General features: G+C 33.7%; 2 protein-coding genes and 1 long non-coding RNA gene across 4 annotated transcripts in view; 1 reads left to right on the forward strand and 2 right to left on the reverse strand.

Moving 5' to 3' along the window:
* LOC133838901 (large ribosomal subunit protein eL15) overlaps positions 1–16,459 on the forward strand; it is a 134,607-nt gene that overhangs the window by 78,857 nt on the left and 39,291 nt on the right. The gene's annotated exons all lie outside the window — the stretch shown is intronic.
* On the reverse strand, positions 3,262–5,877 carry LOC133837220 (uncharacterized). Its single transcript, XM_062267893.1, has one exon. The coding sequence runs from the start codon at positions 5,812–5,814 to the stop codon at positions 3,277–3,279; it is 2,538 nt and encodes an 845-aa protein (XP_062123877.1). The 5' UTR covers positions 5,815–5,877; the 3' UTR covers positions 3,262–3,276.
* LOC133839159 (uncharacterized) lies at positions 7,673–8,980 on the reverse strand. 2 transcript variants are annotated; one of them, XR_009894059.1, is made up of 3 exons: positions 8,609–8,980; positions 8,073–8,552; positions 7,673–7,725 (listed from the first exon to the last, which is right to left on the reverse strand). It is a non-coding gene; the product is annotated as an uncharacterized LOC133839159 (long non-coding RNA). The 2 variants fall into 2 exon arrangements; XR_009894060.1 differs by having other exon boundaries at positions 8,604–8,980.

Below are 16,459 nucleotides of genomic sequence, written 5' to 3' on the forward strand. Positions count from 1 at the left end.
GGCTGCTGAGGTCAGGTGTTGCTTTGGTTGATATTCTGGTATATTTTCATTTTAAACTTAATAGTATATTGATATAGAAACTATAGTCTTTTTATTTAAGTACGTATATTTATTTGGTATATTTTAAACACAATACCGTACTGATTTGCCTTCATACTCTATTTAGAACAAGTGCACCGGCTTCAATCATGCAGTTTTATTATGCAAGTTCTTACACCAAAACTGCATTACTCGACCAGCTGCTTAGGGGCGTAAAAGTAATCTAACTCAGACAGGAAGAATAACAAAGGCAATAGAAACAAATCCACAGAAAAGTAGTAATTCAATAAATTATGAGGCACTGATATTTGCGTTTTACATCTTAATGATTAACTCGCTCTGCAACGATTATATTTATGTATGCCCCTGTCTATGCTAAGAAATTTAATTTGAAGGTGCTAAAATGTGTAAGTGGAATAATCAGCTGATTTTCATTCATACCGCACTTTTTCGATAAATATCCCAAAATATTATCCAAAACGGCCACATTTTTAGAATAATTCTTCTTCTGTTCTTTTGGCCTAAGAATATGTATAATAAAAAAAAAAACAGTATAATATTTGATTTCATCAACCATGAACTGCAAATAAGACACAATAGACTATTTTTTACTTAAAAAGTGAATAGAAAAAAATATATATTAAATATTATGAAAATAACAAAATTATTAAGAATATTATATAGAGCACAGCCCAGCCCATTGTGCTCAATTTTATTTAATATAAAAAGACATGACGTATTTTAAAATGGTATTGTTAATTTATGGAATTTGCGCTTAATGCTTTTAATTATAAATAAGAAAGTAAATGTGTATTTAATGATTTTAGAAAAACTCGTTCGGTTACATGCTGGTCTGTCACACGACTACGGGAGTCTGAAACAACACTCTTTATGGCAGAAGCCCACGGTTCAAATGAAACTGACCTAGGCATGATTAGGCAACTTAATGCCACCTTCGCTAGCATAGGCATAGTTGACATTCGCGAGATCCAGAATTCCAACGGATTTGTCTGATATTTTAGAAGGGTATCTTTTATTTCGATGCCCTCAGCGGTAACCATATTCGCTTCTTTCAATTTTGTATTAATCATAGAAATCATTGGATTCACTAAGCTTACGGTCACATAAGAATCTGCGCTCACATTTTCAGTGGATATATCATCTCAAAAATATCAATATCGCCTATTTTTGCCAAAAAATATCCCGATGATAATATTTTTTTAAGAGGAAAAATATCGATATTTCGATATTTTGATATATTTCCGTCATCCCTTGGCATAAGGTTATAAACAGAAATTTCAGTGATTTCAGTCCAAACAACGTTTTATTCAAAACCGATAGCTTTCATACTTGTTTATATGTACTTGTACTACATCTATATTTAGTAGCCCGATGTTTCGCAGCCGGATATTATAATTTTAACTAAAGGTTTGCGTTTTATAGCTTTACTTAAAACCATGTACAAATTCATTCTTTATTGTTCAATTGTTCATTGCTTGTGTCCGTCTGTCAGTATGAACACCTACATCTCATCTTGTAATATAGTCTATAAGAGAGAGAGCCAACATTTTTTTTTCGAATTTCTCTTACAGTCTATAAGAGATAGAGCCAAATTTTTTTTTCCAATTTTAGTATATACAATAATAATATACACTCTTTAATAAAAATTGTCCAAGTTATTAATGAAATACTTTTGTGTAGGCAGAAACGTCTACTTACTAGGGGTCTAGTTGTTTTGGCAGACAATCTTTGCATTCTATTGTATATCTTGAAAATACCATATCAACACACCAAATATACCGTTTGGTATTTTTATAGTATATTATTTCGGTATATTTTGAGAATAATACCGTGATATTTTTCTTTTATTTAGAATGAGTAGTGGGTATCTCACAGTCGAGCACAATCGAATGTAACTTTCTTTTATTTTTTTAATATAATAGAAGAGTGCACAAGAAATAACAATACTAGCACATCTAATATTTCTTGTATCTTACATTAAGTACTGCTCCCAAATGTGCGAAGTCGAATTCCGCGTAACTCCGATACTAGAAAGTACATATGTGGGTGTCAAAATAGCAGCTCCATAGTCTAACAACCTAGTATTTCGCACTGCAAAGGGAAGAGAAGCATCAAGATCAAAAGAAATAGATTTTTTGTAATATTGTGGAGTCGCAAGACTATTTTTGAAATTGAAAATAAAAAAAATATTACAACCAAGATGCAATAATATGTGCTTAGGATATTGTATAGAAATAGGCAATGAATGTGATCTGTTTTGTTTTTTTTTTTTGTTAAGTGCATTTATGTAATCGGCAATGTTTTTTTTTTTCTTGAGTTTGTAGTTAAAAATTTCTTGTCAATGTCATTATCAGTACTAGATTTAAGTTTTTGTTTACCAAACGACCAAGAGTCCCTTGGTCGTTTTTTTTTTCAGAATAGTATCTTGATCGCTCTCCCTTTCTATCTCGCTGTGCACAAATACTTAAATAAATTAATTACATTAAAATCAAGAAATTTTGTGTTTCTGAATTCGAATTGGCCAGATACATTTAGACGGGACACTCAACACCGCCTTCGTTAATGAACCACCGAAGGCCGCATCATATCTCGGATAGTTTGAGACTCCCGTCAGTCGGTGCAGTCGAAGCATCAACAAATTTTCTTAAATTTGTCTTGGTCACTGGAATAGACGCTCTTACGCTTTATAAGAACAGTAACTTTTTCTAAGAAATAATCGGTTTTTATAGAATGAATAAATAGCTGCAGATATTAATCGTACTTGGAGCGAGATTTCCTTGAACTACATAGAATGCTTGTATCATTCTATGAAGGAAGTTATTACTAAGAAAGCATCTAGTCCTCACTACTGAAATTTTTTTTATCTCTTATAAATTAGATATTAAACCCAATTAAAAATTTAAGTTAGAAAACAAAATACGTTTCTTGTAAAACATTAAAAAACCTTTGTGCGTCTCTTCTAATAAAAAATGCTTTACGAAAAAATCATTACATACCAAATGCGTTTGCATAATAACTTCTTTAGAATCATCATTAAATATTCATAATTTAAAACAATTTTTAGAGCAAGAAAAAGTGCGTATAACGTAAGACAAGCATCGTGCTACAGACGAGCAGTTTGTTCTGACAGGAAACCTTTTTAAATCAGATAGGCGAGTAGTAATTTGATATTTTGTTGCAAAAATTAATATTTTATTATTATTATGATTATTATTATTAAAAACAATTAAAATTTGAATCATAATTTTCTTCAAATGGGTTTTTATAATTGTTCTTAAAGTTATTAATAAATGGATCGCAATTATATATTTTATCATTTACTTTATCAGAAACATTTTTACAATCTTTTAAACCAACTAATCCTGATGCAAACAAATTGGAAACTTCTTCAATTATATCGCAGGGTATAATACTGTCAATTTTATCGTAATTTATAACTGAATTGCATTTAATATTTTTGTCACAAATGAAACAATTTTTTGTATCATAATTATAGCGGATGCAGTCCATGTGAAATGAATGCTGGCATAAAAAATAGACAGAGGGCATATGCAACGATTGACGACATTGATCACAGCAGCTATTACGAAATTCTATTGGATTAAATGTAAATTGGGACAATAGAATATTAGTTGATTGTATTGTCTCACGAAGCTCATCAATTAATTCAAGGTCAGTTTTAGCCTCTTCCCTATTTTGAAAAAATTTCTTCACCATTAAATTTCTCAAATATAACACCTTGGTGCCAGGAAAGGACAACAAAGGTGCAACACTTTTACTTTTTTTTAAATTTTTATCAATACAAATTATAGTTCCTGGATCTGTGTCATCATTAATAGGATTGTTAGGTTCAATTTTAAAAAAAAACGACTTACATATTATTAAAGTATTATTTAATCTCAGTGGCGTTTGTTTTAAGTATTTATGAATTGTTTGAGACGATATTTTTTTATCGCGCCAAAGACTTAGATAATGAAGAAGTTTATAATAATGTAGTCCTTCGTCACTATTTATTTGTTCTTTCGAAAAATCAACTAATAAGTTTGTACAAAACTCGTCAAGGTTGGAAAAAATTATTAGATACGGAAGTATATTTTGAATTTTACAGTTTTGCACTAACGTTTTAAGAGTCTCCAAAAGCATTGAAGAATTCATTGCAAGAAGTTCTCGCCCATGCTCTTGAAAGAAATGTAATATTTCCTTTTCTTCAGTGTTGTGAAAAATCGAAATCAAGTTCTCTGACTTACTTTGGGCATTTACAAGACTTAAGAAAGGGTTGTCGTGAACTAATAGTTGCTGAAAATCACAAAAGTGCGATCGAGAAGACCAAAATTGCTGAATTCTTAAACTAAGTGATTCACGATGAAAACATCTTTCATGCAATTTTTTTTGCTCGACTGTCCGATTATGATTAGTTTTTAGTAAATTACTTAAATATCGATTAAGATTATTGTTGTATCTGGAATATAGTAGTTTAGAAATAATGTCATATGGTTTGATCGGACCAATAGTACGCTCAAATTCCTCAACAGCCGAGCTTACTGCGCCTCTCATCAATAAATTATTGCCGAATTTTAATCGCACATACGACGTATTCCGAGAGTTGGCATTTCCTGATCTTTCTAGTAATCGAAGTGTATTATCATACATACTTTTGGCAAGCAGACGTTGAACTTTAGTTGCAGTATTGTGCTCTTGCAACATGAATATGTTCAATGCTTCCGTCTTAGTTATGATATAATATGAATTTCTTCCTTTGCCACTGCAAACACAAATTAAATTCTTGATTCTTTGGTGAAACACAATTAACTTATTTTCTACATCGACGCAAATTACGAGGGAATCGATAGAAGTATTCACCACAACGATAAGATGGTGTCCTATCCAAGAAATAAACTTCTTCGTTCCACCAATGGCGTAGCAGGGGCTTCGATCTTTTCCATTGCGAGTAAAACAGTATATGGCATCATCTCGGCCAGCGACAAGAAAAGATTCGGATCCAATCGGTTGTGATATTGTAGAACAATGATTGTCAACATTCTTGTTCGTATCCAAAACGCTTTTGCGCTCGACAGAGCCCTTATCATTTAATGCAAGGCAATATATACCATCAAGGCAGGTTACAAACATATTGTATGTTTTTATGTCTGATACCATAGAATTTCTCTCAAATTGTATGCCATTTATCGAGCCTGTTCCAATAATATGTCTTCGAAAGTTGAGCACAATTTTACTACTGATTTTGCCGAAATGAAGTAATAGATCTCCTTTTTCAAACCCAATACCGATTGCAAATATCGAATTTGGATTATGATCTCCCATGAACTCTGCTTGAAGAAATGTTGCCGCACTCGTTGATCTGATGAGTTCTGTTGAAATGCAACATGCATGTTTTTCCTTCTTCATCAAATTCTTCAGATCGTATACTTCAATGCGAAAGGAAAAAATTTCTGCATCATCTTGTGTTATGAGAGTAAGTAAATGGTTTGTCGTTAATGCACACAATTTAACTGGTTTTTGACTGTTAGGGCATTTAAAGCTTGTAGTTCTGAGATTATCATTTTCGAATATAACATGTATAAATCCATCCAAATCACAAAGTACAGTCGTACTGCTTGTTAAGGTATTATTAATAGTTTTGGTAAAATTGCAACAGTGAGCAGTAATATCGGCTTTTATTGTTTCCAATCCACTTGAATTTACAGCTCTTAACTCGAAGAGTTCGACATTTTTCCACTCCAACACACTCATCATAAAAATATAAAGCAGATCGAGAACAAAGAATTATTTCACATCAGCTGTTATTCAGTGTGACCCCACCTTGGCTAGTGAAAATATATCATCAATGTGAAAATAAATATATTGATATCTCGTTTATGTTATGCGGTTTCACACTAATTGCATCTGCTTAGAAAAAATTCTATTCTGGGATGCGAAAATTTACAAGGTTGAATCCTTCGAACAGCTGTTAAGGCGTGGGAAAGTACATATGTATGTATATAAACTCAAGCAGAAAAAAAATTTCAAGGAAACATAAACATGCAAAAGGAAGCATTTTACAATATGATTGAATATCTCTATTATTAATACAAGACTCTCTGCAGCTGCAGAGCTGCTTTTCAGAAATTTCTAACGATTAGGCCTATCTAAATACATAGGTTTTAAGATGAACTGAACTCGTCAGCTCTATTAAAAATACGACTTGAAAAGTTTTTGGCTCGAGTTTCGGTAGTGGAGAAAATAGTAAATCAATTATTTGAAATTTCAGAGTTGGAAATGTGAAAAAACAGCATCATAAAACCATTTAAATATATTTTAGATATGGTATCACAATTCCAATTTATTTTAATGGTGTTGTAGTTATAAATAAACATTATGATCCGTCGGAAATTAATTAAAAATGAAATAGTGAAAGGATTCTATTCTGTGAGGAAGTCAGTATTTACAATTTATGTATACGAAGTGTACGATTTAATGCTTATACGCTGTTTAGACTGGAAATCATTGAAATTTGAGCAAAATTATTTTTTTCCGCGTAACCCCGTATAAAGAACACGGACTTGCAAAAATTTGACGGCGACATTTCGTTCCGCAACTCAGGAGTTCTATATTCGAAAAATAGGCAAATAGGCAATAAGATGGATAATACAAAAAAAAAATATAAAGAAAGAGATTCAGGCATTTTCTCGTGAAAAGAAAAAGCATTAATTAATATAGTGGAGTCGAATGATTAGTTATGAAATTTAAAATCAAAAAATATTGCAACCAGGTTGTGCTTGGAATATTATCGTCATAAATGTGATTTCATGTGTTTTTTTTTTTGTAATAATTGCATTTATTTAATAATTTCCATGCTTAATTTGACCACTTTGATGCTCGTTGCAGAGCGCGTTGCTTACTATAATGTTAAACGGAAATAAGTAAAGTCAAATGATAAATAATATTTATATATACTAACACTTTTTGAATAACGGCAGTGTCAAAATTTTATTAAATTCCTCATTTTTGGTTGATGTGTTTCTATTGCTTTTGATTTTCTTCTTCCTGTCTGAGTTTGTTTACTCTTTCACTCCTAAGCAGCTGTTCGAGTGTTGCAGTTTTGGTGTAAGAGCTTGCATCACAGAACTGCATCATTGAAGCACAGGCTTGGTCTAAATAGAGTGTTACAGCTATAATATTCAAACAATTAAAATGTTACCATTGTAAAACGTTGGATACAAAAATACTATAATATTTAAAACTTAGATCTATCGTCAACAACCCAATTGAATTTCTTGTCCATGACTGTGACTGCCGTACAATCCAGTAGACAACTGGCTAACATGTCACAACATGACATTATTGGTATATGTATGCATGTGAAGTTCTACATCGTTTCTGCAGTTCTGAGCACTAGTTCGTTGCTGGTAAATTAAGCACTTACCAGCGGACCACCACTTTCCGTTTTTGTATGAAATGTCCGCAAATAGGGTCAACCGCCACGGTTGGCCGTTATAAATTAAAAAACATGTACAATTACAATTACATTTTTTATTTAATTTTAATTTTTCTTTATTCTAATAAGTCAGATTCTTTTATTACTTGAAGGCATCTTGAGTTTTTAAAATATTGTTTTTTTTTTTGGGAGCTGCAGGGCCTTTCTCAATTGGTCCACACTTATTGAATCTGGAAATAAAATGGATTACAAAAGTTTTAATAGATTGAAGTGAATAATGATTATTAAATAATTGTCTTTTAAAATACCGATCATAACACCAAAGAAATCGTCTTCTTTTTTAGGGCCTCTTTCCCCTGTCATTATTTCCATAACGTAGATTTTCTGTCATAATTTCCACTTCTTGTTTAGGCACATTTTCGTTAGCCATCTGTACATCTTAACTTTTCATTATATTTGAGTTTTTGCTGCTGCTGCTTTAGCAGTCTTAAATGACGATGCTTGTCAACATTCATTAACATTTATTTAACATTTACAAATAAAACATATAACACATAATATTTTTTAAGTGCCTCACCTAATAAAATTGCGATTGCTCCGCTTTGCACTTCTCAACTGAAATGCTTGTAAAAATTTCGTTTGGGCAAAAGAGCAACACAAAATAAAATAAACGGTTCTTTCGGGACAATTGTTTTTGTAAGCGGTGGGCGTTCGTGTACTATGGGGTCACTTTTGTAAGTACCCATGTAGTGATCAGCGAGGTAAGCACTTAACAATGGCCAATCGCCACCTCCCGTTCTGCAGGCGCACGTTAATTTTGTGTCTTAGAAGTTTGAAGTTAAATGACGACCACACAAAGACTGCGTTGGCTCTGCTGATAGTTTGTAAGCCTAACATATTGTGGTGTGCGGGCAGTGCTGCCAACTTTTGACCAGCAAAAACAGCTGTGTTTGAAGGAATGAATGGAGAAAAAACTCAACAAAATTATTTAAAAATCCAAAAAAATCTCCACTTCATAGTCGACGCAGCATTTTCCCATCCGTCACAATCCGATTCTCTATATTACAATAAAAATGGATAGAGTATATCTTTTGCTTGAAATTAATACTTTACCTTATGCTTAGAATGCATTCCTTAATTTGGATTTAATTAGGTTAACCTGGCTATTTCCGCCACAGTTACCACCAAAATTTGTTTGTGTTGCTGATGTTGGCCCACTTGATCAAATTGAAATGGAAACACTAAGCGAGTGATGACATTAGCGTATTTCGAGAAAACAATCGATACGCCAACACATTTTCTGGATTGTTTATAAGTGACTATCGTAAATCTGCCACTTTTCCATATTTTGTACTTTTTGTACTTTTGTGTTAACAACACAAAAAAAGTTGGGAAAAGCCAACAGAATTACTAAAAAAGCTAGAATTCCCGCTTTTCACAATTCCCGCAATTCATAAATTTTTCACGCAGTTAGCCTTCAAAAAAAGTCAGTTTTGACGGGAAAAAATCCAAATTAGCAGCACTGTGTGCGGGTTTGATTCCTGATCGGGAATACATACATACATACATATTTGCATTTTTGAATAATGCGATTTTCATTTTTTCAACCCCTTTCAAGCTTACTCACAGAAGAGAACTAATTGCGGCTTTATTTTTAATTATGTATCTAAAATATTTACATTTAAATATTAAAATGAAGCCGCAATTCTTTTTTGTAAACACTATCTAAAACTGTATTTAAAAAAGTGCAGTAATGCGACTTTACAGTTTTAATTAACGCGATTTCTTTTCACGATAAAATGCCTCGCACGCTTTTGTTGTTTTTAAACTTATCATATTTAGCATGTGATCGTTTTACCAATATCAGTGCGAAAAAATAGACAATCTATTTTTTCGTCTGTGGAACAGGCGAATTGACATCCAAATACACTTCAGTTTTGGAATAGCGATGCCCCTTATTTATTTGTGCTGCAAAACAAAATTTGTTGTATGGAGTTGTGCGGAAAAAACGAGATTTTATTCATCTGGGAAGCTTGACAGCGGAATCATCGAGGAATTTAATAGACAAGTACAACTTAAACTACCACAAAGGAGTTTTCAAATGGGCACTACAACCCAGCAAGCAAAGTTAAGAGGGCTCTAAATTATGTGTCCAAAAAGAGCCGATTTAAAGAGTGTTTTCTGAGTAGGCACATAAATAAGATCGTTTTCGGAGCGCAATCAGTGCATTCTAGACATCGACTCATAAAATGGTCTATTGTCTGAGCATATTCGGAGTTAAGTTAAGTAAGAACTGAGTTAAAACAGCGCTTAAGATAACGGAATGCAGATTTGCGATAATCGAGATCACAAAACATTTATTTAGTTTCTGCATTACGTGCCTTGCAAGTCGGTCGTGATTAGTGGACAATTAAAATATAAAATATACGTTAAGTTAATAATAAAACTGTGAATTTGAAATCCTAACTTTATAATATTTCAATTATTTTTAAATTTTTCTTCAAATTCTTTATATTTTTCTAATATTGTAATTTGTTGAATTAAATAAAAATTATATAAAGATCAATTTATCCACACGATTGTATAAACCAAAACGAGTCCGATAAGAATTTTTTCGGTGCGATTTAAGTGCCTAAAAATTATACTATTATGAGTATTTTCGGAGCGTTTTCAATGCTTGATTAGGAGGGTGAAAGCACTTATTTCTGTGTCAAAAAAGAGTCATATTAGACTCAGAAATTGCCCTCTTAAAGTGCGACCGTTTTCACGGAAAAAAACGCTCTTTCCGGACTCTTTTTTGGGCACTTTATGATGTAAAATGCTCATAAAAAACTATCAGAAAACTGTCAGAAATCGCTCAAATTGCTTGCTGGGAAGGTCATGGACAAGAAAAAAAACACATATGTACCATATGTACCTGGGTTTAGGCTTGGCTTATTTAAGTAAAAATATGATAAGCTTATATAAATTAATTTTAAATTTTGTTTACATTAAGAATATTTAATTAGAATTATAACAAACATTTTATTTAATTTGTATATTTTTTAACTTTTTATTTGGCATATTTATAATTTTGTAATAGAATATGTGCCGATCCAACGCAAATGGCAAGAAAGTGAGTGGACGAGAGTTCGCGAGATTCTCTGCATCTATCAGAAGCACGTGATCCTTACATGTCATCTTTAGGTGACAGCACACTTCTAATACTATAAGTTTCCACGCTCCTCCTTCAAATGAATTCAATTGTTAATTGAATATCCTTTCAATCAATTAATATAATGTTAGTTACAAAACGCACAGAGAGGGGTGACCGCTATTGAACAAACGTAGATCGATACTGGAGAAGCAAAATGCCGACGGTATTTTGCAGATCTAGCGCCGAGCCCTTGCAAAGCTCGGCTCTGCGGTGGAGAGTTGTGGGAGAGAGAGAAGTTGAGCGCACTGGATCTTGAGTGCTTTCTTACGCGTCAGCGCATTGCGGGTGAGCGAAAAGCATCGAGTGCTTTTCGGTCGGCGGAACGGAGAGTGTGCCACTCACCTACAATGCGCTCGCATCAACAATATCATCTCCATAATGTTGAGGCAAACTTCGACAGCTTCTTGTCAAAGTGAGTTAGAGAGTTATTGGAAAAGTGATTAACTTGAGAGTGGGTTGGTGTTCGACAATAGTCTTGTTTATCTCTTCTTTTTTTAATGTGTTTATAAACTAATAAAAATATAAAGTAAGAAGCTACAGTCTTGTGTACTCGATTTTACCCATTTTGAATAAAATAAATATATTTTGCGGTATTTTTTTAAATATACCAAATATACTGCAAACATACTAAAATATACCAAATGGTATATTTGGTATTTCGATATAGTACCGCATTCAAAATATACCATAGACGGCACAATATACCAGATTGTCGGCCAAAGCAACTAAGAGCCCTTAGGCTGATGTCAGAGTGCGCGCGAGAAGCGAAACGAAGCGATGCGAGAAGCGATGAGCAAAGCGAGAAGATGTCAGAGTGAGAGCGTTGCGAGAGCTACATTGTTCTATTTTTCAGTTATTAATATGATGGTGATAGATTCGGACGAAGATTGTTTTGCTTCAAGTGCAACATTTAACTTTGTTTTAAAAAAAAGTGGCATCCACCCGCTTAGCTGCAGTAGAAACGAAAAAGGAGAGCTCAAAAATTTATATAATGACTTGAGAAACCACCCAGAAAAGTTTTTTAACTTTTCAAGGATGTCTATTTCGATTTTTGACTATATATTAAATAAAATTAGTAGTCGGATTGAGAAGCGTTTGCCAAATTTTAAAATAAGCGGTAATTAAATCACAGAATGCAACAAAACAATCGTACGCTCTGAGAGAGTTGAAGCGATAAAGCAGGTTGCAAACTGCTCTCTCGCTTTGCTCTCGCTTTCTCGCCTGAACTCGCAACTCGCTTCGCTCTCACTCTGACATCTTTCGAGCGATTGCATATGTAAAAGGTTGCAGTGGTTTATCGCTCGTTCTCGCCCAATATTATCGCATCGCTTCTCGCGCGCACTCTGACATCAGCCTTAGGCTCTAGCCCTAGGCGTTTTTGCCCATACAAAAGTATTTCTTTAATAACTTCGACAATTTTTATCTGATAGCAACCAAATTTTCAGGAATCATAACTACTACAGTAATTACTGTATATACCAAAATTCGCAACTCTAGCTTAAAAATGTAAATGTAAAAATACGCTTGTTATTCGATTTTTTTGATTTGCGGGGGCGGAAGTGGGCGTGGCAAAAATTTGAAATAAACTTGATCTGCGTGCAAACATAACAAATTCTATCGAAAAAAATTATACCTCTATCTGTTATGGTCTCTGAGATCCAGTATTTCATACGGACGGACGGACAGACACACAGACGGACATGGCTAGATCGTCTCGGCTGTTGATGCTGATCAAGAATATATATACTTTATAGGGTTGGAGAAGCCTCGAGTTAGAATGATCCTTCTATCTGTTACATACATTTCCTGCCGGCACAAAGTTATAATACCCTTCTACCTTATGGGTAGCGGGTATAAAAACTTATGGCGTAAAACAATCGATAATGGGATGAGATGAATTGGAAAAATAAGACATTCGCACATATTATTGGTCCAAGAGAAGAATAACAGCTAAACAATTTTTAAAAACCGGTAGGGATAAATCAGCTGGTCACAGAATGAAATTTTGATCCAATGAACTGTCGTCTGGATGAAGATACATCATTTTAAATTTGTGGTAAACATATTAAGTTAGCATAAGTCGCCAAGACTTAAAACATTAATTGAAAATAGATTGTAAAACGCAGCACTCTCTTGTCAGCCTGCTGCATTTGGAACTTTGGAGCGAGTAACTCGATCACTTACGAAGATTAACTCTTTCGTACCCACCCGTCTGCTGTTAATCACTATTCGAATATTTTTATCCGATATTCGTGGTTATACCCGCTACCCATAGGGTAGAAGGGTATTATAACTTTGTGCCGACAGGAAATGTATGTAACAGGTAGAAGGAGGCATCTCCGACCCTATAAAGTATATATATTCTTGATCAGCGTCAACAGCCGAGACGATCTAGCCATGTCCGGCCGTGTGTCTGTCCGTCTGTGTGTCTGTCCGTCTGTCCGTATGAACACCTAGATCTTAGAGACTACGAGAGATAGAGCTACAATTTTTTTCGACAGCATTTGTTATGTTTGCACGCAGATCAAGTTTGTTTCAAATTTTTGCCACGCCCACTTCCGCCCCCGCAAATCAAAAAAATCGAATAACAAGCGTAATTTTAAAGCTAGAGTTGCGGATTTTGTATATATATATAATAATAACTATACTAGTTATGATTCCTGACAATTTGGTTGCGATCAGATAAAAATTGTCGAAGTTATTAAAGAAATACTTTTGTATGGGCAAAAACGCATACTACTACAGTATTTTTGTAGTATATTTGGTATATTTTGAGAATAATACCGCAAAATATATTGCTTTTATTCAAAATGGGTAGCTGGTATCTCACAGTCGAGTACACTCGACTGTAGCTTTCTTACTTGTTTTTATTTTGCTTTTAATACTTGTTTGCTGTGTTTTTTTTTATTACAAATTGTTATAGAATTGCTATATTTAATATTGACAAGTTTAGGTTCTGAATACAAACATAAATTAGGCAGAAGTGCAGAGAGGCAGAAATAACTCGAACAGCGTTGCCAATTTGTGGGGAATTCCCCAAAGTGCGGGGAATTTTAAGTTGATTGGGGGTTTATTGTGGATTGACATTATGTGGGGAAAATGCGGGGATTTTTAAATCGAGCTTTTTTAAAAATATTATGTATAGCACATCTCTAGTTTCAAAATACAAGTATGTAGATTGACAGTTGTTTTGTTTATGATCAGGGGATTCCCGTTTTTCTCTTTCTTAAACGCCTACATGTTATGCGCGCTGTCTTCGTCATTTTCGTAGCTGAGTTCAATAAGTTTATGTTATTTCTGTCGCGAAGTAACGATATAACGATTTATGGCTGCAAGAGAAGGAATTAAAAAACTAGGCGGCAGCGTCAAGTTCAACCCGTCAAACAAAATGCTATTCACAAAAATATGAATGTTAACCAGAGCTTGCAAATAACTGTCGACCGTTTCTCGTTGTCCGCAAATAAGTGTCTCTCTCTGACACTTTATGAAAAGACTCAGAGAGCAACCGTTTTATGGGTTCTTGAATAAGATCGCTCGCGCTCAGATCGAAACCCTTTTTTTCTATTCAGTTTTGTTTCGGTTGTTGTTCCAGGACCGTTTTGTCGTATTCAGTGAAAATAAAAGTCTTTTGCGAATGTATTGGTATACATTCACACGCATAGGCAAGCAAATCGTGAAGCGTTCCTTTTGCAGACGAAATACAGTAGAATCCGGTTATAACGAAGCCGCTTATAGCGGTCGTCCGGTTATTGTGACGAAAACTCGAACGACCCATACAAATTAAATTGATTAAAACATTATTTAATTGTATTTAAAAAACCAATGGCAACTATAAAATAAACAAAATTTTATTTTTCTCCTTTTGGTTAGTGGGTCTTCCGGATATAACGACGGTCCCTTGAAAGTCGCTATAACCGGATTCTACTGTATTTCGTCTGCAAAACGAACGCAACAACAACGAAAGTAAGTGTGAAGACCGTTTGCGTTGAGTTCTTCGGTCAATCGATCTTTTGCTGACTCTCTTTGTGCGAGCGTTTCTCGTTCCGCTCTTTACGCACTGCTTATTGAACGACCGAAATACAAAGAGCTCAACGAAAAGCGCTCAACAGAAAACAGAAATGAAGACAGCAAAAGTCTCTTGCTCAGAGCGAGAGCGAGAGAGTACGAACTTTTTCGGTTGTGCTCGCAACGAGAGCACAACAAAAAACGGTCGACAGTTATTTGCAAGCTATGATGTTAACTGTTTGAGTTTTTATTTTAATTAATTAAGAATACTAATATGAGTTATACTCAGCTTTTTATTGTTTCATTTAAAAAAACCTATGTGGGGAATTTGTGGGGAATCAGCGGATTTTTGTCCCCAAATTTGGGGAATTTTATCCCGATTTTTGGGGAAATGTATAAATTTGCATTGGCAACCCTGAACTCGAACCAACGAGCCGAAGAGCCACATAGCAAAGGTTAAGAGCAGCATCTAGAACTTATCAACTGTTTAGTGCTTCGAACTCGCCTTCAGTTTTGCTTATAAAGTCAAGAAAATTGCTTCGGTTGCATTCCGAACTATCCGTTGACCCAAATTCGCCGTTGTTATTAAAACTTCTCGACTTTTCATATTATTATTATTATTATTATTATATTATTATTATTATTATTATTATTATTATTATTATTATTATTATTATTATTATTATTATTATTATTATTATTATTATTATTATTATTATTATTATTATTATTATTATTATTATTATTATTATATTATTATTATTATTATTATTATTATTATTATTATTATTATTATTATTATTATTATTATTATTATTATGTTGTCGAATTCATTAAAACTGCTATTTTTTGGAGTATTGGATAAATTCTGAAGATGAAATTAGGCAAAATAATTAAAACACAATTATTTATCATCGATAACGGAATTAATAGCCTATTTCCACTTCAGTCGGTTTTTTTTTACGTTTTTTAAAGTCCCGTTTCAGGGTTTCTATTGGCACGAACCGAAAAATATGGGCAACGGTAAATTTTTCAATATGGCCGCTCTGAAATGTCAGCTATTCAAATGCAAACACGAGTTGGCAAACAATTCAAAAAACAGCATGCGCATTTTAAAATGGAAAATTTTCTTAAATTGCAGGATTTCTATGAGGATTTTGACGAAGTGGAGGGAAAATTAACGGAGTATAGAGTATAGGCCATTGCCAATATTAAAGAAATCGCCCTCAGTTTGGGCCTAAGTACATAAGTACATTTGCTGGCAGCAATGTAATATTTACATAAATACGTTTACTTTTTAGCAACGGCATGGGTGTTTTTGGGTGCGCGAAGTTCCTGAAAACAACGAATCATTTTTTGAAGATAATTTTCGAATTAATAGGGAGGAGTTTGGCACCCTTGTGGAGCGCCTTTGTGGGTTGGCCAAAAAAGACACTACATTTCTCCTCCCATAACTCGAACAACATAGCCTCGTGGATGCCACTCCACGACATTGACGGCCTGCGAGTTTTTTGGCTCATCTAAAATATAAACAATTTGCTTTAAAAAGCAAAATCAAATTTTTATTTTTCTATTTTCATACCTTGGCGCACTTTAATGTCAGCTGTTTTGTTAGTGGTGAGCTCTTTTTCGTTGTCATATCGATCAAAATATCGCGTAATTACCCAAAAAGTGCGTTCGCTATTTCTACGTAGCTTGCGAACGTAGAAAAACCGACTGTTTTCTTATGGGTTTTTACATGGGGCGAACGTAACATTCGGCCT

The sequence above is a fragment of the Drosophila sulfurigaster genome, chromosome 2R, assembly GCF_023558435.1.
Source record: "Drosophila sulfurigaster albostrigata strain 15112-1811.04 chromosome 2R, ASM2355843v2, whole genome shotgun sequence".
Classification (NCBI taxonomy): domain Eukaryota; kingdom Metazoa; phylum Arthropoda; class Insecta; order Diptera; family Drosophilidae; genus Drosophila; species Drosophila sulfurigaster.

What these genes read in the sequence shown, in the direction of transcription:
- LOC133837220 (XM_062267893.1), bottom strand. Translation starts at nt 5,814, where the DNA reads ATGATGAGTGTGTTGGAGTGGAAAAATGTCGAACTCTTCGAGTTAAGA.